The 20,284-nt window shown below is 48.9% G+C and overlaps 6 protein-coding genes across 15 annotated transcripts in view; 3 read left to right on the top strand and 3 right to left on the bottom strand.

The window, feature by feature from the left end:
- Positions 1–136: 136 nt before the first annotated feature.
- Positions 137–11,761, top strand: susd2 (sushi domain containing 2). 4 transcript variants are annotated; one of them, XM_077622903.1, is made up of 20 exons: positions 137–411; positions 761–959; positions 1,039–1,190; positions 1,466–1,633; positions 1,705–1,876; positions 1,963–2,164; positions 2,237–2,322; positions 2,400–2,668; positions 2,888–3,178; positions 3,225–3,473; positions 3,585–3,768; positions 3,881–3,975; positions 4,037–4,222; positions 4,292–4,391; positions 4,484–4,819; positions 4,918–5,043; positions 5,241–5,953; positions 8,922–8,953; positions 10,340–10,956; positions 11,048–11,761. In XM_077622903.1, exons 1-15 carry the CDS (start codon positions 288–290, stop codon positions 4,542–4,544), a joined length of 2,538 nt encoding a protein of 845 aa, XP_077479029.1. In that variant the 5' UTR covers positions 137–287; the 3' UTR covers positions 4,545–4,819; positions 4,918–5,043; positions 5,241–5,953; positions 8,922–8,953; positions 10,340–10,956; positions 11,048–11,761. The 4 variants fall into 4 exon arrangements, with proteins under 4 accessions (XP_077479029.1, XP_077479027.1, XP_077479028.1 ...); XM_077622901.1 differs by having other exon boundaries at positions 4,484–5,043; XM_077622902.1 differs by having other exon boundaries at positions 4,918–5,953.
- On the bottom strand, positions 5,059–6,729 carry m17 (IL-6 subfamily cytokine M17). Its single transcript, XM_077622906.1, has 3 exons — positions 6,276–6,729; positions 5,779–5,921; positions 5,059–5,689 (listed from the first exon to the last, which is right to left on the bottom strand). Exons 1-3 carry the CDS (start codon positions 6,439–6,441, stop codon positions 5,231–5,233), a joined length of 768 nt encoding a protein of 255 aa, XP_077479032.1. The 5' UTR covers positions 6,442–6,729; the 3' UTR covers positions 5,059–5,230.
- On the bottom strand, positions 7,393–14,258 carry taok3b (TAO kinase 3b). Of its 2 annotated transcripts, XM_077622905.1 has the most exons (9): positions 13,973–14,258; positions 13,382–13,786; positions 12,369–12,605; positions 12,147–12,275; positions 11,843–12,046; positions 11,509–11,748; positions 11,190–11,402; positions 10,945–11,127; positions 7,393–10,854 (listed from the first exon to the last, which is right to left on the bottom strand). In XM_077622905.1, the coding sequence occupies exons 3-9, from the start codon at positions 12,552–12,554 to the stop codon at positions 10,693–10,695; spliced, it is 1,317 nt and encodes a 438-aa protein (XP_077479031.1). In that variant the 5' UTR covers positions 12,555–12,605; positions 13,382–13,786; positions 13,973–14,258; the 3' UTR covers positions 7,393–10,692. The 2 variants fall into 2 exon arrangements, with proteins under 2 accessions (XP_077479031.1, XP_077479030.1); XM_077622904.1 differs by having other exon boundaries at positions 13,382–14,258.
- Positions 11,803–16,842, top strand: LOC144090963 (uncharacterized). Its single transcript, XM_077622915.1, has 7 exons — positions 11,803–12,419; positions 12,492–12,620; positions 13,387–14,209; positions 14,591–14,699; positions 14,827–14,883; positions 15,554–15,652; positions 15,728–16,842. The coding sequence occupies exons 3-7, from the start codon at positions 14,132–14,134 to the stop codon at positions 15,748–15,750; spliced, it is 366 nt and encodes a 121-aa protein (XP_077479041.1). The 5' UTR covers positions 11,803–12,419; positions 12,492–12,620; positions 13,387–14,131; the 3' UTR covers positions 15,751–16,842.
- tescb (tescalcin b) lies at positions 14,929–17,779 on the bottom strand. Of its 2 annotated transcripts, XM_077622908.1 has the most exons (8): positions 17,476–17,775; positions 16,654–16,723; positions 16,430–16,510; positions 16,214–16,353; positions 16,081–16,142; positions 15,866–15,973; positions 15,746–15,793; positions 14,929–15,564 (listed from the first exon to the last, which is right to left on the bottom strand). In XM_077622908.1, exons 1-8 carry the CDS (start codon positions 17,537–17,539, stop codon positions 15,487–15,489), a joined length of 651 nt encoding a protein of 216 aa, XP_077479034.1. In that variant the 5' UTR covers positions 17,540–17,775; the 3' UTR covers positions 14,929–15,486. The 2 variants fall into 2 exon arrangements, with proteins under 2 accessions (XP_077479034.1, XP_077479033.1); XM_077622907.1 differs by having other exon boundaries at positions 16,081–16,353; positions 17,476–17,779.
- Positions 17,500–20,284, top strand: part of cabp7b (calcium binding protein 7b) — a 28,541-nt gene continuing 25,756 nt past the window's right edge. For 3 of the 5 annotated variants that reach the window (XM_077622910.1, XM_077622909.1, XM_077622913.1), the window contains exons 1-3: positions 17,501–17,793; positions 17,923–18,022; positions 19,963–20,046. The gene's annotated coding sequence lies outside the window, so the exon portion shown is untranslated. Of the gene's footprint in view, positions 17,794–17,922; positions 18,023–18,374; positions 18,423–19,962; positions 20,047–20,284 lie in introns of those variants that run through there. The other 2 variants (XR_013305559.1, XM_077622912.1) reach the window with 2 other exon arrangements.

The following is a 20,284-nucleotide window of genomic DNA, read 5'->3' on the forward strand; positions in this document are numbered from 1 at the left end:
GGATCCGTTCCACGTACTTTCTTCAAATACACCCAGGAAAGTCATCTCGTTATCCTCCGTTCGTTTGCGGCGCCAACGGCAACCCCGCTTGACCCCAAACGCAACACGAGAAGGCGCCCTTTAAGGAGAGCCCATAAAAAGACAGGTGGGTTCAAAGGTCAAAGGCCCGAGCGCTCGTTCGTCTGCCGATCGCCGTCAAAGTGGGGGTCAAGAGTCCAACCATGCGCAAAAGTGGGTCTTCCGATGTCTTATCATTACGAGTTTGAGTTGATGATTGAATTTTCCCAATGACGAGCGGGACGCCAGAGGTCACGGCTCCACTCGAGATGGAAACTGGCGGCGGTGGCGGTGGCGCCGTGGTCTTGCTTCTTCTTCTTCTTCTTCTCTTCTCCTCTGTCGACGAGACGCTCGGTAAGTGTGGACTGGTTTGGAAATGGTTTTAAATGTGCTTGAAATGTCACTTGCTTGCAGGATTTGCTGAATGGCACAATTCAAGCTGTCTGTGGAGTGCATTCTTAATCACCATTGTGTCATTTTTAGGGTACTTTTTTGTGTATATTTTGAATGGATGATAAAATAGATTAGTTTATTCTTGTCCAATCACCTCATATGCTAATACATGATGATTCAAAATAACGGGTGTCTGATTTTGACAGGTTAACTGCAATGAAATGACTGCGATGGACTCATTAAGATTTCAAAGACAAATGTGTTTCAATTTGCAAATATGGAATGATTGGAGCAAAATGGCTATTTTCAGGCGCAGGTTGCCGGGGCAAATGCGGCCAAGCGCAGAGCGACTGCTCTTGCCGTCCGACGTGCGCCTCCCTCGAGACGTGCTGCCCCGACTACCGGGAATTCTGCCTGGAATTCTCGCCGCACTCGGGGTCCATTTTGGGCGGCGCCGATTTCCTGGTCCTCCACGCCACCTTTGACCCCAGTTCCATCATCGCCTGCAAGTGCGAGCGACTTTTTGCCGAGCCCCGCGCTTGCACCGGTTGAGCCGCCAACGAAAGAAAGCCCCCGAATCTTTTGCAGGTTTAACGAGGATGTGACCACGACGGGCTACGTGGACGAGAGGCGGCGAGCCCACTGCGTCTCGCCCCTCCTCTATCAAACCGGCTGGGTCTCCGTGGGAATTTCCACCGACGGCGGCGTCCTTTTCGACAGACTGGGATCCTGGCTCTCGGGTGAGAATGTTGCCACCTAAAAAATATCTGGATCTTTTTTTTTGTCTTGTAATGGTGAAGGTAAGATGAAAAACCTCAGTCTCAGTCGGCAGAAGGTCCCTACCTTGTGGACTTTCTGTGTGTGGCTCCAGTTTTTTTTTACCTAGGTCTACAATGTCTTATGTGTCTACTGCAACCAAGAAATTTCCCAATTACGGGATGAAATAAAGTTCTAATCTAATCTAATGCGTGCTTATATGTTAAAAGCTTTTCAAGAGGCTTTTGTGATTGCGCAGTGCATACGGGCAAGCTGGACTCCAAATGGAAGGCGGTTCTGGTCAACTCCACCAAGTGGCAGTACTACGGCACGCCTGGGGTGGGCGGGACCCTGGAGATGACCTGGAACGCCTCGCAGGTCAAAGCCCAGACGGTCAACATGGAGCTGTGGGGCTACAGGGAAACGGGTGAGTGGCTCTCTGGCCACCGGCGCCGCCGCCCCCTCCCCCCCAGCTAACTGGCTCCGCCCACCCCCAAGGCAAAGCCTACTCGGACGGATGGCGTGCCGAGTGGAAGTACCTTTACTCTCTGGCCAGGGGGCGCCCGAACAACGGCAGCTTTGCCTTCACGCCTCGACCTTCGGCCGAGTTCTCCGACTGGGAACTGGGCGCCGTCCGGATCGGCTCGGGCGCCCACCCGGACGGAACGCGGTGGGTCTTTCTCTCTCTCCGTGCTCTTCCTTTTCCCCTTTTGCTTGTAATAGGATTTGCGCAGTAAGTTTGTTGTATTTGTGCAGGAACGTGGAAGCGGCGTGGAGCGAGGACCACGCCCTGGCCTGGCACCTGGAGCCGAGCTTCCGCCACGACCCGGCGGCTTGGGCCCTGGACAAATGTCTGGCCTGGGACCGGCTGGAAACGCAGCTTCCCCACTTCCTGGACGAGATCATCGACTGCCCCTGCACCCTGGCGCAGGCCCGAGCCGACACGGGAAGGTTCCACGTGAGTGTGGCCCTCGGAGGCCCCCTTTTTTTTGGGGCCCGCCCGCTCACCCGCGTCTTCCTCCGCTCTTAGACGGATTACGGCTGCGACATGGAGAAAGGCAGCGTGTGCACGTACCACCCGGGAAGCATTCATTGCGTGCGGGCTATCCAGGCCAGGTAAGTTTAAAAATAATAATAATAATAACATGAAGCATTTGTCTGTTGCTGAAAAAAAGTCCTCTTTTCCCGTATAGTCCCAAGTACGGGGCGGGTCAGCAGTGTTGCTACGACAGCAGCGGCGTTCAAGTCCTGACGGCCGACTCGGTCGGGGGCAGCACGCCGGACCGGGCCCACGACTGGGGCTCGCCCCCTTACGCCCGGCCCCCCCGGGTGCCGGGTCAGTCGCACTGGATCTACGACGTGCTCAGCTTCTACTACTGCTGCCTGTGGTCGGACAACTGCGCCTATTACTTCAAACACCGGCCCTCCAGCGACTGTCGACGATACCGTCCTCCGGGTTCAGGTTAGCTTTTATTTGGGATTTTTTTTCTGCCCCCATTTGGCCTTTTTATCACGCCGTAAGCAATCTTGTGATTTTTTTCGATGCCATCTCCAATCCAAGTGGTATTTGTAGTACGTGGCTGTCAATTCCAAAGTCAACAGGAGCCAATAGGAAGGCGTCGAATAACGAATCCAGTGGTCTTTGCTGACGTCCTGGCTTTTTTTTTGTTTGCACGCTCAGCCGTGGTGTTCGGGGACCCCCACTTGATCACCTTGGACGGCGTCCGCTACTCCTTCAACGGCAAAGGCGAGTACGCCTTGCTGACGTCTCCCGGCCGGCGCTTGAGCGTCCAGGGCAGGACGGAGCCCATCCGGGGGTCGGCCACGGCCAAGGCCTGCGTGCTGTCGTCGGTGGCGGCGCGGGAGGCGTCCTCCGACGTCCTGGAGGTGCGGCTGGTCGAAGGCCAGCTGCAGGTGCTGCGAAACCAAGAGCGGCTGCCGTTCTCCGAGCAGAGCTGGATGGACTTGGACGGTGGGTTGAGTGGTTCGGGCCCCGTCAACATCCCCCCCCCATTCAGGCGTCTTTGTGTTTTCCCCTTGCGCCGCCAACGTGACGCTGATGTTCCCCAGCGGCGCCGGCGTGGAGGCGCGGCTCCGCGAGGGAACCCTGACGGCGACCGTGCTCCTGCCGGAGGAATTCCGCAACGCCACGCGAGGATTGCTGGGGAACTGGAACGGGGACGCCGCCGACGACCTGGTCCCCGCCCAGGGAGGGGAGGCGGCCGACGCCGGCGACGCCCAGGCGGTCTTCCGCTTTGCGGCTAGCTGTGAGGCTACGTGGCGTTTACAATTTTTTTAATTTTTTGGACAATGATTTCTTGATTTTTAAATACATGTCATGATTAATCCAATGTTTTTTCTTCTTTTTTTCCTGGCAGGGGCTGTTACCAACACGTCCACGTTGTTCACCTACGATTCCAAATACCTCCTGGATAACTATTCCAACTCAAGCAAACACGACCCCGATTTCATCCCGGCGTTTTCCATTCCGGAGGACCCCAATGACCCCCTCTACAATCTCACCGAGGACATTTGCGCAGGAAACGGCTCTCAATTCTGCAGGTAGGAGCGTCCAACGCATAAAACATATCAAAACATTGCCTCATTTCTTTGGATTTTTTGTCTTCCTGCTAAAATCAAAAGCCCAGAATAGTGAATCGTTTGATTTTTGCAGGTATGACATTTTGGTGGGCCGCCATCCGGAGCTGGGAAAGGCTTCCAAGGCTTCCTTCCAGAGTCACCTCTGGCTGGTGGAGAGCTTGAAGCCCGGTGAGCGTCGCCACGGCACCCCCGAGCGCGGGCACGGCCTCACCGTGAACTGTGGGCGCAGCGGTGAGCTGCGGTCGGCTGGCGCCCCCCGCCAACGGCAAGAAGGAGGGCACCGCTTACCTGCTGGGGGCCAGCGTGCGACTCTGGTGCGACGAGGGCTTCGCCAGGCGCGGCCAGGAACGACGCACCTGCCGGGCGGACGCCACTTGGTCGGGAGAGGACACCGTCTGCGTCCCTTGTTCCAACGGTAATTTATCTAGCGCCACGAGGAGCGCGGGCGGCCACGGTTGACGCTTTTCTTCGCCGGCGTTTTTAGGTAACGACGCCGTCGTGATCGCCGTGTCCGTGGTGGGAGTTTTGCTGTTGATGGGGCAAATCGCCACGTGCCTGGTGCTCCGCGCCAGACGTCGCCAAAGGTCAAGCGCTAGCTATTATGACTCCCGTTGGGAGGCTTTGGAAGGAAATGTTCAAATCATTTTTGGGGGGTTTGTTTTTGCTGGCCTTGCAGGTTGACAAACGCACAAGATTTCCATTCCTCTTTTGGCAGATTTCAGTTGACAGAAGAATAAGCAGTTGGAAAACGGAATCTTCCATTCCGACTGGACGTTGAAATGGACCTGCCCATATAGGAACGGCATCCACTCGGCCGCCGTAAACGTGACAGATTAATCGATGGAAATCCTTGATCTATATTCAATGAATTATCAAATTGGAAAATGGAAACATTGAAATGAAAATATATTCCAAGTCAGAAACGTTTGTGCCAGTCGTTGCATCAGCACGCGGACTTCTCAAGTGAGTCGTCAGCCGTCCAAAATAACGGCGGCCGGCCCCGCGTGACCCCGTGAGCGTCCGTCCAGACGTCTCTCCTTGCGCGACGCGCCGCCGCGACGCGCCGCATGAGCTCAGACGTGGCCGTACTTCCTGATTTTCTTTTTTCAGTCCGTCAGGTGCCACACGCGTGCTCCAAAAATCTCCGTGAGGAAGCCAATGAGAGCAGAACACCATTCTTGGCTTGAACCCCCCCCCCAAGCGGTGCACCAGATCAATCAATGAGTCCTTCAATCGGTTTGATTGTTTGTATTTTTGTTTATAGAAATATTTGGAGTCAATTCCTTGAATCCAGCCATAGTATCATCCATTTGAAGTAGAAAAAAACAAAAGTGTATTTCTTTTGCACAGCAAAAGAGCAGCTTATTCATTATTATTATTATTATTATGACATGATTTCCTCAATAAATATTAAATATAAATATCATACGTAGGCCTCGTGACGGATTGATCCCACCGAGCGGAAGGTCCTCCACGCGCTCCCTTTGAGAGTCCTGAGTTCCCGCGCCGCCCGGATCAGGAAGGCCTTGTAGTTCTTGAGGAGCACGCAGCCGTAGACCTTCTGCGCGAAGACGTTGTGGACGGGCGGTGGACCCGGGACGGAAGGAGCGGTCTCGGGGGAGACGTCCCGGTCCAGGGCCAGCAGCAGGGCCCCCAGGTCCCGGTTGCGGACCCACGCGGCCTTCAGAACCTGCAGAAGCGGACTGGCCGGGGGTTGCAGGTCCTCCTGCTGCTCGTAGACCCGCCTCAGGTGGGGGCGGAAGACCAGGACGCGTTCCAGCACGCGGCTCGCGACGCTCTCCGGGCCCGAGATGTCAGGCTCGGGGACGTCCCGGAGGGACGCCTCGCAGAAGTCGTCCGACCAGGCCCCCTGGGAAGCTTTCTGGAAGGAGAAGGAGCCAATGAGAGCCGTCCGTCGGAGGGCAGAAGGACGTCGGACGAAAAGGGGAAAAGGCTCCCTCCATCCCTCACGTAGATTTTCAGGAGCTCCGTGGATTCCTTCAGCGCCAGTCGGGTCAGCTTCCAAATGCGGCGGACGGACTGGGAACACTGGCGCGCCGCCGCAGAAGACGCCGCGTCGGTGACGAGCAGGAGCAGCAGGACGGCCGACAACGCTGGGGGCGGGGCCGCAGACACAGACGGACAGGTCAGTAACTAGCGCCGTAGATCTACATCCAAAAATCGAGGCCTGTTTGCCACACTCGCTGGCGGCGCCAAAGCACCATCTTTACTGGGAGATTGGTCGCCTGGCGCCGTCAATGAAAAATGAGCTAAGTCGTCTACCGTTTGACATTTCAAGACAAACAAAGTCTAGTCATGAGTGCATTTTCATTTCAATTCCTCGTCGAGTGACACATTTCTTCCCCGCTGACCAATCGCTGCCATTGACGGGCATTCCCGTCTCCCCGATTGTCACTAGTCCGCCACCCTCCCGCTCGCTATCTTTAATTTTTTGGCCGGCGTCTCACTTGATCTTGTCTCCATCCGCTGAAAGGGGCGTCGTCCCACCATGGTCCCCCCGGTCAACTTTTCCGACGTGGTCAATCCGGCGTTCGCCGCTTGCGTCTCTTCATGATGAGCCCCCGGCGACTTGTGTTTTTTTAAAGAAGTGGCGACCGAGCACGCATTGGTCATCTCGGGAAGTGACGCGGCCGGTCGGGCGGGCGGGCGTCTTTGGTGAGGCAAGCGTTGCGATTTCCCAGAATTTCCTCTCGGCGGGGTGCTGATGCGGCCTTTTCAATGCAACTTTATTGAAAGGGACGGGGGGTGAGATGCCCGTACATGCCCCCCTGCCTCTTTGGGGCGCCATCTGCTTAACTCCGCCCCTTGCATTAATCCTTCAGTCAATTGGATGAATTGGAAATTCATTTATAGGGCTTGATCATAGTACATGAACCTACAGATAGATAATATGGCTGAATATGATAGCATATCATTTGTGGCAAACCTAAGAAAAATCTGAAGAATTCTTTAGATTTTTTTTCTAATAACTATTTCATATATAGACATTTCTCCTATTTTTATTTGGACTCTGATGTGAGCCTTTGTAAGAGGAAGCAGCGGAAACGCTCTTTCTCAATACTGGCGTGTGCGTAAAAGGGGGCGGGGCGTCCGAAGGGGGCGGGAGCGTCAGGAGTTCACGCTGACTCGGCCAATGAGGCAACACCCCGGCCGGGCGGAATTATTCAAGATCATGCAAGAGACTTTTAACTGCTCCATTTATGTCATCATGACGCTTGCTTGCCATTGACGGAGTGGAAAAACACACCAAATTTGTTTGAGGGACATTAGCGCTGCGCCATTGACGCTGATAGACGTCCGCTCCATTTCAAGTGGGATGGCGCCAGCCCCTCCCAATCGAAAGAGATCGGACGTCCATCGGCGTCATTATTGATGGCGTGGCGTTACATTTGGGATAGGCTCCAGCGCCCCCGCGAGCAAAAGGCCATTTTTTTACATAGGTACATAAATGGACTTGTTTTCTCATAAATGACTTTATTATGAAACAAGTCAATGATGTCATTCCGATTCAGTGCTAAAAATCTGATGGTATTTTTCAAATGGCGCAAGCAAGGGAGTCAAAAGTCTGTTTTTCAACATAAAGTCCTTTTTTATTGTGTGTTTGAAGCGCACAGGAAATGGCGAGCAAGCACGTTGCCTCGGGACCATTTGATCTTCTAACTAAATACATTTCTCTAAAAATTCACACCGCGGTCATTTCAAATCAATCTTAAGGTCAAAAACGTTGCCTTGTTTGAATTCGTCCACGCGATTCGTCTCAAAGATACGCAAGGAGCCTCGTAGCACTTTTTGGACCGATGAAGGCTTCCATCATCGCAGAAAAAAGAAAGAAAAAAGTTCTTACTGCATACTAGGAACATCAAGATCATCCTCATCATCATCATCATTATCACGAAAAACGAAATAGCCATCAGATGGCTGATTTCTTTATGGTCTCCAATCCAATGGGATTCAAGTCCTCGCTAATCCTCGCTAGTCCTCGCTAGCATTCGTCCTTTGCAATCCTAACTACAAAAGTGGGCCAACATCACGGAGTCCCCGTGAAGGCCAACTTTGACACCACCACGCAGTCCTCTTTTGCACGCCAGCCTCATTTTCTCGAAATGACTGGACCCGAACGTAAGACGAGATCCAGACGTTTGCGTCGCTCGAACGTTCCAATCGCCGCTTTACCCTCGACGGAAAGATGGCGAGCCCACGGAAAGGAAATTTCCCGCCGACCGAAAAGCCCCCAAATGTGTCAGTCTTTGAGGAAAACAGAATCTTTTTTTTCAACATAAATGGCAGTTGTTGTTTGTATTATGAAGATACCAAGATTGACCGTGAATAGGATTGTGTTGGAAATGGAGTTAACTGGCTTTAGTGGCTTCCAAAACAAATAAACAGCAATCATTTCAAGCAAGATATTGTGTGCGGGGCTTTTGTTTTTTTTTTCAAGGCTAAAATTGGCAAAAGGAAGCAAGCACCAAACATTAGTTTCTTCCATTTTGCTCCAAAATGGAAATTGTGCACCTTTCAATGAAAAATATGGCCAAGACTTTAAGAATTGTGGCTTTCCACGTTTACGACTTTTCCACTTTTTAGGGGAACTACGACATTCCAACTGGAAACTTTTCATGGGAATAAAAGCGGCAAAAAGACAGTTTAGTCTGCTTTATACGAGCTTTCACTTTTTAAAATGCCTTTCTTCTATTTGGATCTATATTACAAATCATTTTCAAGTGTTTCTTTTTTTTATTGCCATTACAAGGTTCATGATTACTAAATACAATAAATGCAAAAATCTAAAATGACCAGAACACTTGGAAGGGTATTTTAAAAAACCTTTTCAGTTGCCATGAATATGTTTTTCAGGATTAATTTTCATCCGATTTATTGTCTGTCATTAAAATTTGCTCCAATATAAAATGGCTATGTTATACTAGTACAATATTAAAATAAATGGACGGACGGTCGGTCGGATCGTAAAAAGTTGGAATCCTTTTCAAAAATGGAATTTGAACCTTTCAAAACTGCTTCTTCAAAAATAGACTTTTGGACTTTTTAAAATTGGAAATATCTGACCACTTTCAATTGAACATTTCTTTCCACAGGTTCCATTTTGCAGAATGACCACAACCAAAACGTGAGTAAATTCCATCCTCTATACATATATCTATATATCTTAATCATTTGGATTAAAAAAATAAATAATCCAATCATTTTAGGGGCGCAATCACGAAGATTAAAAATAAAGGGTTTCCATGAAAAGGGTCCAATTGGTGAAAGTCTCGCTAATTCTACTTGCTAACTCTCGACGCCAGCCCGTGTGTGTGTGTGTGTGTGTGTGTGTGTGTTTGTGTGTGTGTGTGTGTGTGTGTGTGTGTGTGTGTTGACGATTATGATACAATCTCCCAAGTATTAGGATAGAAATGTCCCCAAACTTGGGCATTTTGGAATAAATAGAATGCTGCCCATGGACATTTTCTAACTATACGCGCAAGTAGTACAAATATTCATATCAAAAAACAGCACGATTCTCACCATTGGTCATGTACAACAATTTTGATGAGCAAATAAACTAAAATATAATAAAAAAAGAAGTGTAGATGATAAAAATGGAACTTAAAAAAAAAGGCACGAAAAGCGAAAGGCATGTGCTTCCGACCTATCGTCGCTCGGCGCTAAAATGCTGCGGATGACCACTTTATTTACAAAGACAGCCATGCGTCACGTGTCCCTAATAAAGTGCATGCAATGACGGGGAGACGTGACACCCGTTTGTTCACCTTTCCCAAAAAAAAAAACTGGAAAAAAATGAAAGTAAAAAAAGCAAAAAAAACAACAAGAAAGCAGCTAGTAAAAGTAGAAGAGCGCCCCCTTTAGGTGGTCCACAGATCACATTCAACAGTGTCCATCTCCACTCAGGCAGGGGTGGGCCAACTTTTGTGCTCATGGGGTCTTTCGGCCACGGCGTCCGTCAAATGCTCGTCTTATGGGTCACTTATTGGTCATTTTGGAATGAATCATTCATTTCTCTCGACGTGGATATACAGTGGTACCTCGTCATACGACCGCTCGTCATACAAAATGCTCGTCTTACGGGGGAAATTTCCATCGAATAATTCGCCCGTCATGCGGTCAAAATTTCGTCCAAATCTCGTTATTTATTACTTTGTCAATATATGGCGAATTATAAGAAATAAAACATTTTTTTTCAATCCAATATCCTGTTTTTGGTGGTTTTTTTCAGAGAGTTGGAACGAATTCATTAGTTTCCCATTGATTTCAATGGGAAACCTCCGCTCGAGTGACGAGAATCTTGTCATACGAGCTCAGTCCCGGAACGGATTAAGCTCGTATCTCGAGGTACCACTGTATTTCGCTTCGCTTCGCTTGCTAACCGACATTTTCAAACAAACGATTTCTTGTAAGCGGTGGTGTTGTTGTTGTTAATATTCACCGGACCGATTCGTCTCCGAGTGCCGTTTCTTTCTCTTGTGCCTTTAAATGAGTTTTTCTCATTGGACAGGCCATTCCGCCGCACCTCCCGGACCAAACGGATGGGACAGCTACGCCTCGGGGAGTCGCCCCCTCCTGGCCCCGCTTTTCACCCACGCGCCCGCACCCGGACGCACGACGGAGTTGTACCCAGACGTAGGAAAGCGCCCCGCCCCTTTTTGCCACAAGTTATTCCCGAATGATGGACGTGGTACCCAAAAAAATGGAGAGGAGGAAGAATCCCAAGGAGGAGAGGAGCCGCCGTCGGGCTGCCCGGAAAAAAAGGAGTTGGGCGCCAGCCGTTCCCAAACCCGGAAAAAAAAGGGAGTCCTTCCCAAACATCCACCCGTCCGAGGAAAAGTGGTCCGGCGGCTGCACTCTCTCTCATCTGTCGTCTTTGGGAAAGAGGTCCAGAGATCCCAGCACGGCGAATCCCAGGATGGCGCTTTCGCCGTCAAAGGACAACATTTCCCGTTCCTGGCGCTCCAGCAGGGTTTTGATCCTCTCGCTGCGATCCTTGTGCAGGGCCGACAGCTCCTCCTCCATCTGGCGAAACAAAGCCGTTTGTACCGATTCGTCGACACGGGTCGATCAAGAAGAAGGCGACGCGTTCTAGAAGGCGACGCTTTCTTCTACCTTCTGCTCCAGGTGCGCCCGGCGGAGGGAGACCTTCTGCCGGAGCTTCTGCAGCTCGCGTTCGTGCTGGCCTTCCAACTGAGAGACGCTTTTCATTTGGTAGGCGTCCAGGAGCTCCATCTCTTGCTTCAGCTGCCGCTTCAGGGCCTCGCACTCGCATTCCTGCTCGGCCTCCAGCTTCATCTGGAAGCGGCCAAAGGCTGAGAAACGGACCGACGGATGGGGGGACGGCCGAGCCGGCTTACCGCTTGCGACGCCGTCATCTGGTTGATGGAGCGCTCGTACTGCTCGGCCAGCACGGCCAGCTTGCGGGTCTGCTCCTCCTTCAGCCCCTTCAGGAGACCCTTGTGCTCCCCCTTGGGCGACACCTCCAGCTGGTGGTTGCGCAGAGCTTTGTACTGCTTGGTCTGAACCTTGCACGTGTCCTGGAACTGCTTCTTGATCTGCGATTCCAGCGTCTGGGAACCAAAAAAATGATATAGAAAGCTCATTTTCTTGGGGGCTCAAAGTGCCTACGTAGGCGTGCTATTTATTATTTTTGAGGACGACGGGATTGGCGTCAACCTTGAGGTCTCTGGGCTGCTGCCGGTGCTCCGTGGCGTGCTTGCGGGCCAGCTCGTGGCGCCGCCGCTCGTTGTACTCGTCCTGGTTGTCCAGCTCGGTGCGGTGCTGCAGCCGCATGAGCTCGGCGCGCATCTTGTGGAGCACCTGGAGCTGCCGCCGTTCCAGCTCCTGCGTGCCCTCGTCCTGCCGGATCAGGAGCGCCTGCTCCATCTCCTTCTGGCCTAGCTTCTTGTTCAGCTCCTGGGGGGGGGGGGGGGGGGGGACGGGGGAATCAGGTTCGGTTTGGGGCCCCGTCTCGTCTCCCATCACGTCCCCGCCCGCCCGCCCGCCTCACTTCTCGGAGTTGCTCCTGCTCAAAGTCGTGCTTCCGCAGCAGACTCCGGCGTTTGAGCGCCCGGCAACCGCGCTCGTAGAGCAGCCTCTGCGAGGCCAGCAGGCGGGCCTCGTCCTCGGCCTGCGAGCGCTGGAGCGTCTCCTTGTGGCGGGACACGCGCTCCTGCCTCTCCTCCGCGGGGGCGCACGGGTCCTCGTTCATCTCCTGCAAAGAAAGAAAGAAAGAAAAAGCCAAAAAGGGCCACCGACCGAGCCGGCGCCGGACGCCGGACGCCGCCGAGGCACGGGGAGGAGGCGCAATTGACCTCTTTGATTTTGTCCTTGCAGACTCGGTACTCCTTCTTCTGGTCGTCCAAGAGGGACGTCAGATCCTTCTTTTGTTGAGCCAAGATCTGTTGCTGGATCCGCTTCTCCTCGGCCGCCAACGACTTCATCTGGGAGGGGGAAGGAAGAAAGAGGAGCGCCGCGTGAAGCGGCGGTGGCGTGGCGTGGCCCTCGGTCCGTGGGTCCGAGCCGCGTGGCGATACCTCTTTGTCGGTCTGAGTCACGTGGCGCTTGGCCAGCCTCTCCAGCTCCAAGTAAGTGTTGTTGCTCTGCGTCTCCAACTCCTTGTGCAGCCTCAGCCTGTGCTCGTCCATCTCGGCTTTCAGCCTGTTCTCCAAGGCGATCAGCTGCTTCTGGTGCTGCCGCCGCATGCGCTTGTACCCAGACATCTGCTCCCGCAGCTCAAAGTTCTGACCATGCTCCTGGATCTACCCGATGACCTGGACCGAGGTAAGGTAAGGATGCAAACGCTCGTCACCGCAAGGGAAGATTGCACCGCTTAAGCATCCACGGACCCGTCACCAAAAATTTGGGGGACGGGAAAACGGTCCGCTTCGTCGATTAATTGCAAAATTGTTGAACTATTACCGGCTCGTTCACCGCCAATGACATGAGATCAAATGATTTGATGGATTTATCTATCATTAGAACATTCCCTGCACAAAACAAGGAGATGAATACCAAAATATTTCAGCTGATTCAGCGATCAAATTCATGAAATAGTTGCCAAAATGATCCGACAGATTCATTTACGGCTGGAAAATGGCAGCCAATGAGTTGATGAAGATTGAGGCTCGTTAACGTAAAAAAAACGCCTGTTAAAAATGAAATTCAACAGGACTCATTTGAAAAACAAACTTAACATGTGTTGTTGGACAACCAAACAATCTCGATTATTCATCTATTTTTATTTCATTTTTTCAGCCAAAATGATTTTTATTTTCTGTACTTCATCAAAACACTGCTTTAATCCTGTTTTTTAGTTCCTTTGAACGCAATGAAAAGCGAGGAGGAGGGAAAAATGACATCCATTACAGGATGTGGTTGCCATGACGACGGATGGATGTAGTCATGGCATAGCGCGTGAGCGTGAACGCCCCCCCTCCCTCCTCCCCTTTTCACACACGCACATGCACGCGCATTGTACTTTTTTTTTTGTTCTCACGCTATGTGCGAATGCTCGAATGAAAGCGGTTATTCCCCAAAAAATGTTTACCATAGATGCTGATGTGAGGATGACGCTGGTACGTTGGCGGGTCTCGGAGCGGCGTCCGTCGTGGCGAGGAAGAGAAGGCCGCAGCTGTGGCCCGCTGGAGCGCCCCTACGCGGCCTCATCCCTTCGTCACGCCGCCGGCAGCATGCTCCTGCGGCGCGGAGGAGGGAGAAGGAGCCGAGGAGGAGGCGGAGCAGGAGCAGGAGGAGCAGGAGCAGGAGGAGGAGGTGAAGCCGCTGCCGCCGGCGCCGGCTCCGCCGCAGCCGCCGAGGAGGAGGCGGCTGGGCCGATCCCCGCAGCGGGCCGGGGCCGGCTCCGGTGGTGTCCCACGTCCGTGAATGCAGCACACGTCCGCCGCCGCCGGCCTCACGCGCATCCTGCAGCTCCGCTTAACGCGGGCTGCCAGTCCTTTTTGGCCGGGGAAAGGGCATCCTCCAGCCAACCGGCGCCAAACAAAGCCCCCGATATCGCGCCAACGGGGGGCGGACGGGCGGGGGGGGGGACAAATTGAAGGAAAAAAAAAAAAAGGAGGATGACGGTGATGATAATGAAAAAGCGGGAAGGGGGAGGGGGTGGCAATTACGCAATGCCTACCATTGATAATCGCGCAAAGATGTGATGTCATTTAGTGCCACCGGCAGAGAGCGAAAAGCTTTTCCCCGGGCGACGGTCGCCGTGCTGGGCTGCGTGACGACGACGACGACGACGGCGGCGGCGGCGGCGGCCCGCTGAAGAGGAGAGGCGACTCGGAACATGATGCCCTGGCGTCCCGATGTGACGCCGCTCGCAAGATGGGATGTGTGTCCTACATTTACAGCGCACTTGGTCATGGTAGGCGCTTCTCGTGCCTTCTATTCATCTCTTCTTCTCTCTCTCTTTCTCTCTCTCTCTCTTTTTTCGTGGCTTCTTCTTACACTCCCCCTTCCCTTAAAGAGACACTGCTAAACTACACGTACGCTCAATTTTACCATCACACCAGTGGCATCACTAGGCCTACTTTAGGGGGTCTTGATTAAAAAACAACCCTCATTTATCTGAATGGTGTATTGAAATAAATGAGATTTTAATAGTTAACATTATATAAGTAACCTAGCTTTACCTTTATTTTCCATTGAAATAATTGAATGTGATAAGATCCATAGACATTGTAGAGCTGTACCTAATGAAGTGACCTGAGCCACAATTTATTCATTCTATTTTGGCATTACGTAGGATGTTGTTTTGGATCCCAAGCTGTCTGGAAACTGGAAGTGGGCTGAATCAGTTCCCTTTAATAACAACTCGGTGTTATTTAAAGACACGCGGTCTTTGCGAGACAAAGGTCAGTTTCGGCTTCTCAATTGAATCTGGAGAAAGAGATGCAGTAATAACAAACAGAAATTGCCACGAAAAAAAATGTTTCAGGTTTACCCAGTAATGTGTCGATGAATTACATTTGTGTCCTACAGGGGGAAGCAAAGGACAACTTTCTCCAGACAGTGTATGGAACCCAGCCAAATTCAGAGGTAACTTGATTCTTTTCCTAATAAATTACAAACACATGGTTCCACTGGCCTTCAATTAGTATTTATTGCTAAAAAACGTGTCCATTGGATTTAGTGTACAGAGATCATGTATATTTCCTCTGTTACATTCGTTTCATTTGCATACACAGCTGCGATGTAGTACTATACTCTATTATTGCTAACACCACCACAACAACCAACCCGTATCATAACAATATAAGAATATACACATTTTGTATGAACTTGCATAGATATTTCAATGAATGCTAACTTGGGGTCAGTGACCTTTGGGTAGGACCATTATATTATTGGATGTGTTCATTTTTGGTAGACGTCATGATTAAAAGTGTACCGGCGGCCAAGTCTTTTGGTTTGCCTATACAAATATGTATTTTAGTTAAAAGAAAAAAGCAATAATTCATTCATTTTTTGTTAAAACAGACTAGTCTGCATGTATTTGGATATGGGAGGAAACCCAGAGAAAATCCACAAAGGGCAGAGTCTGAGATTAAACCCTTTATCTCAAAACTATTAGCTATGAATGCATATACTTTCCCCCAAAAAATAAAGCATGATGATTCTCACTGATTCTTCACTGAGATGTCAGCTGCACACCGTAGATGCGTTCATGTTCAAGAAGCGAATGTTCATCTTGGCTTCAATTTCAAAGGTGGCCAGCAGCTGACCAAAAAAGACAAAAAGGACGTTAAATCTCTCTTCGGTTTGACATCTATTATCGTCAAAGTCGGCCAACGATCCTTCAAAATAGGTACATTTTTCCATTTTAAAGTTCTTGAACAAAAAGTGTTGTATTTGAATACTTTTTCCATGTCATTATTCGCAGGACAAAGCGATGACGTACCTTAAGAAAGTGCTCGAAAGTGATGCCCTCGTAGAACTCGTCGGGCTCCTGCAAGAAACGCGGGTGGACTCGATGAGCAAATAAAGAACGAGGCCGTTAGCTCCATTGGTCCGGACGTACCATGTGACCCATAGAGATGCCCGCCACCTCCAACATGGCGGCGTCCGCGATGCTTTTAGCCCCTTCCTTGCCCATTTGCCCACTGCGAGAGAGGAGCTCTTCCACCACCTGCCGGGAAAACATATATATTTTAAATTCTTCCCTTATATATCTCAAACTTCTGCTTGCATATCAAAGCAAGAAAAAAAATCCCCCATCCACATCATACAACTCACATGTCTGTACTCCTCCAGGGTGATGGTTCCATCATTGTCCGTGTCATGCATGTTGAATAAAACTGCAAACAAACAGATGCAAATATGTGCTGAGAAATATAGAAAAAAATATTTTTTCCAGCACAAGGCGCACATCTCAGCTTCTCTTTACGGACGCCTTCCCGTTCCTCGTCTGTCATGCTGAGCGACGGCGGCTTGAAGTGGGACATGACCACCACAAATTCCTCCAGGTGGATCTCCTCCATCGAGCCCTCGCCGGGCGGGATCAAGTTTCTGCCAACATAAATAGAGAACGCAAATGGAAGAAAAAAAATTGGAAGGAATCAAGTTTCTGCACGTAACTTGGCACCTCCTGTCAAAGAAAGCCTCTACGATCTGCGTACGAATGGGGTTCCAGGTGAGATCATGGATGGCGTTGAAGTGCTCTCTCCTGAAGTAAGACCAGCACAGAAAATCATGTTTTCCCACAAGGCCTTGCTGCGGTCACTCGGGCGCTCGGGTGACAGCTGGAGCCTGTTAGGCAGGTTTTCAACTGCTATAGACAAACACTTTAAGATAATTAATGAGGAGTACCGTAGGCTGTCTTCATTGTGGCTCAACTGCATGAATCGTTTGTGTAAAACTCGGATCTGCTCGCAATTGACTGCAAACACAGAACAGAATGGACGCCAAAGTTTATCTTAAATCACTGACGCGTTGAAACAAGAGAATTTCCTGTTAGTGCTTCTACTTCAAATCAATTGGATGTCTATCCCTAAAAAAGAGCATGCAGGGCATTTTAGATGCACAATGCCTCAAAGTGATTAGTCGCGTATCAAAATTGTTTTTGAATAGTTGAATCAGACCATTCGCAGTTCCCAGTCCAGCTATAATATATTTTTGATAAGAGGTCTTTTTTTTTAGCCATTTCTAATGTTTCGTTTAATGCCACAGCGTTAAATTACGCATCTTAAAGCAGTAATATTCAATTATTTATGAGTAAATTGACCCAGCTCTTCCCAATACGGGACAAAAAAAAACTGCACTGACAGTGTATTTTCAGCCAAAAAGGAGGTCTATTGACATCAATAGTTTTCCTTTATGTATTTATTCAAATATTTTCAATAATCCAAATATAAGTTCTTTTTCTGTCAACTATAATAGCTACAAAGTCAGGGAATAACTCAAAACTTCCTGAAACTAGCAAATCTAATTTGAAAATCAATTCACAAATGCCATTGCAGCACAAAAAAAAATTGTTCCTAATATTTTGGTGGACACTTGGACAAAATATTAGGTACACATCCGTCCAACCGACGGAGAATAATCGGAGCGTTGTACCTAAACAAGTGTAATTTAAATCGAAGAGATTACAAGTTGTGTTTTTTAGTGCGTTAAACTACTAAAAGTACTCACATCCTGTCTTTTCCGCCAGTTGTCGGTACTCGGGAGGACCAGATATGGACTGCCAAATACCCATCTTATCGACAAAGTCCTGTACGGGATGGATCCACCCAAGCAGACGGGACCGGTATCGGTGGCCTAAGCGACTGGCGATGGACGTGGTCGGCTCGTCAGCTAGCTGGAAGAGAGCCGAACCTCAAAGCAACATGTGTGATTAAAACCAGACTGACTGTTGACACAAATACGACAGCATTCATCCCCGAGGAGAGTACGCATTACTTCCGCAATCAACACCCGTGACGTCACATCACAAGGATACTATACTTCGAGGTTTAATAGGAGCTTATTTTGATATATCTAATGTTCATATTTATATATAAATAACATTATTATCATAGAGTGCCAAAAAATATTAACAATTTTCCCCCCAATGTTGTTATTTGCCCTGCCACTGATTAGAAACAGGTGTCCCAAGAGGATGGCGCGGAAGACTGATGATTGCCTTCACTGGGAGTTCGGCAAAAATTTGGGAATGACACCGGACGAGAAAAAAACTAAGGTTTGAGCAATATACTGTCCCTTTATTTTATTCTTCTGTTTTGTTTGTGGTTATTGCAAACGTTTACTGGCCTTTTGTCAAGTTTTACTCAAATACAGATACTATACAAAAGCTAGTCAAATATTAACGTCGTAGATACCGCTTCAGTCCATATCACAACACTACTGAGGTAAAACGATGGTTTTTGTGTACATTTCTGTGGCAGGAGCCAGTTAGCAAAATTCATATGCCACATAATATTTCGCAGTGCTCCATTTAAGTGGTTTGTCCTGTTTAAAAAAAATCGAAAATAAATATTTGTCCTCCTTTATGGAGTTGAACCTGAATGCAACACGTGCCAGTGTTTTCGTTAGTGCTGGCTGGCGTCCTTTTTCGGGCTTCGCGATGTGGCTGCCAACTGGTAGGCAAATTTAATAATTTTTACCTTATTATTTAATGTGTTTTGAGCTTCTATGAACGACTGTCACAAATGAGTCATTTTCTGTTGTTAATACAACTGTTTACTTGAGGTTTTGAAGAGTTTATTTAAAGTTGTTCGTGTTAGCATTTTGTATGCTAGCGGTTAAGCGTGTCAGAATCAGGTGCTTGACTCTCCTTAAAACATTGTAAATTCCAATAAATATATGTTTTTCTATGTGGAGAGTGCCGGATTAGCATTACCCATTAAGTCATGTTTTTTTTCCCAAACGGCCAGGCTGTTTACGTGAAAATTCCATTAACCATGGGTTTGTATTTTGCATTTTGAAAATTAGCGAAAATTTAGTTTCCTTCTTAGAATTAACCCTTGTGAGCACTGTTCCCTCTAAGCTGCGCGCGTGCGCAATTGCGCACTACTCTCGTCTTCTCTGCGCAGCAGAAATCCTATGGCGCGCAGTAAAAAAAAAAAAAACAGATTTTTTTTTTTTTTTTTTTTTTTTTTTTTTTTTTTTTTTTTTTTTTTTTTTTTTTTTTTTTTTTACCCCTTTCTTCATGATGGGCTCGGTTCTAATGTCCAAAGAGCTCCAGTATTTGTATTTAATAATTAAACGCTGTTTTCGGCTGGATTTGACCGAATTTGAGAGCATTTTGAGCCGTTTGGCGAATGGACGTATATAGACGTTTTTTTGCCTCCATCGCGATATCATCACGACATTTTACCAAGGAATTCACTTCCCTGGGCTCGGTTCTAATGTCCAAAGAGCTCCAGTATTTGTATTTAATCATTAAATGCTGTTTTAGGATGGATTTGACCCGATTGCTGTCATTTTACGGCTCGGTTCTGCTACATCTGCCCGCCCAAGAGTGCTTATTCCCGGGCTGCCATTGATGGTAGACTAACATTGATTTTTACTATAATTTGGACAACACCGGCGGCGGGCCGGATTAAAAATCCTAACGGGCCGTATATGGCCCGCGGGCCGAGGTTGAAAAACTTGTACACACACGATCCGGGGGCGGGGCGAGCGCGCGAATCCCGTTTCGGCGAAACCTCCGTTCGGCCGAATGAACGTTCGGCGGAACGTCCATTCGGCGACCTGCCCGTCTGTCAAACGTCCGTCGGCGAAACGTCTTTAGGCGAATCATCCGAGTACCGATGATGTCGCTCACACTGGTACTCAGTGCGCTCAGGGAGGTTGACTTTCTGCTCAGACCAACGAAAAATTAGAGGGAACATTGCTTGTGAGTATCAGTAGTATGGAAAATGAATGAAATGAACATTACCATGTATAAAATTGAATATTTTTGGACAGTGCACTTGAGTTTGATGTTGACATATTTACTTCCCTCAGCCACCAAGTGTCCTCAATTTTTCGCATTGTGAAAATAGCCACCTTAGTTGGTACTTGGAACACAAAAAAAATGTATAGCAGACATGCTTTGTCAAATCCTCAGTTTGACCTCTCAAATTATTGTTACAGCCCCCAAAAATACAAGTTGTTAATTTTTTTCTATTCTCACAGTCATAAAGGCTTGGAACACAAGGCTTGGAACACAAGGCTTGGAACACAAAGCTTGGACCTCGAACGCAGCAGCCCTGTCCACAGGTAGGTGATCCCATTCCACTTCTAGCACTCCATTTCCATGTAGTTGTTTACAACAAGCTCAGTGGTAGTAGAGTAGATTTAAGGGTAAACAAATTGAATTAAAATATATATTGTGTTTTTCACTTTTGACATACCGTGGAATGATTTAAGTACATTCTATTTAAAAAAATAAACTGAATACTAGTATTTGACCAAAAAGTTATAATTAAACTCGTGACGTTAGACGATCTTTCCTCTT

Source organism: Stigmatopora argus, chromosome 16 (assembly GCF_051989625.1).
Source record: "Stigmatopora argus isolate UIUO_Sarg chromosome 16, RoL_Sarg_1.0, whole genome shotgun sequence".
NCBI classification, from domain to species: domain Eukaryota; kingdom Metazoa; phylum Chordata; class Actinopteri; order Syngnathiformes; family Syngnathidae; genus Stigmatopora; species Stigmatopora argus.

Excerpts from the sequence above, each read along its gene's own strand:
- susd2 (XM_077622900.1), top strand. The coding sequence starts at position 288 with ATGACGAGCGGGACGCCAGAGGTCACGGCTCCACTCGAGATGGAAACT. Across the intron at positions 2,165-2,236 it reads CCGACACGGGAAGGTTCCAC|ACGGATTACGGCTGCGACAT; the intron begins GTGAGTGTGGCC and ends CTCCGCTCTTAG. Across the intron at positions 2,323-2,399 it reads GTGCGGGCTATCCAGGCCAG|TCCCAAGTACGGGGCGGGTC; the intron begins GTAAGTTTAAAA and ends TTTCCCGTATAG.
- m17 (XM_077622906.1), bottom strand. The coding sequence starts at position 6,441 with ATGACCAATGCGTGCTCGGTCGCCACTTCTTTAAAAAAACACAAGTCG. Across the intron at positions 5,922-6,275 it reads GCGGATGGAGACAAGATCAA|CGTTGTCGGCCGTCCTGCTG; the intron begins GTGAGACGCCGG and ends CCCCGCCCCCAG. Across the intron at positions 5,690-5,778 it reads CGGAGCTCCTGAAAATCTAC|AAAGCTTCCCAGGGGGCCTG; the intron begins GTGAGGGATGGA and ends TTCTCCTTCCAG.
- taok3b (XM_077622905.1), bottom strand. The coding sequence starts at position 12,554 with ATGTCTGGGTACAAGCGCATGCGGCGGCAGCACCAGAAGCAGCTGATC. Across the intron at positions 12,047-12,146 it reads GCAAGGACAAAATCAAAGAG|GAGATGAACGAGGACCCGTG; the intron begins GTCAATTGCGCC and ends CTTTCTTTGCAG. Across the intron at positions 10,855-10,944 it reads GGGCGCACCTGGAGCAGAAG|ATGGAGGAGGAGCTGTCGGC; the intron begins GTAGAAGAAAGC and ends TTGTTTCGCCAG.
- LOC144090963 (XM_077622915.1), top strand. The coding sequence starts at position 14,132 with ATGATGCCCTGGCGTCCCGATGTGACGCCGCTCGCAAGATGGGATGTG. Across the intron at positions 14,884-15,553 it reads GAACCCAGCCAAATTCAGAG|GTGGCCAGCAGCTGACCAAA; the intron begins GTAACTTGATTC and ends TCAATTTCAAAG. Across the intron at positions 15,653-15,727 it reads CCAACGATCCTTCAAAATAG|GACAAAGCGATGACGTACCT; the intron begins GTACATTTTTCC and ends CATTATTCGCAG.
- tescb (XM_077622907.1), bottom strand. The coding sequence starts at position 17,539 with ATGGGTATTTGGCAGTCCATATCTGGTCCTCCCGAGTACCGACAACTG. Across the intron at positions 16,511-16,653 it reads CACAATGAAGACAGCCTACG|GAGAGAGCACTTCAACGCCA; the intron begins GTACTCCTCATT and ends GTCTTACTTCAG. Across the intron at positions 15,974-16,080 it reads CCCTGGAGGAGTACAGACAT|GTGGTGGAAGAGCTCCTCTC; the intron begins GTGAGTTGTATG and ends TTTTCCCGGCAG.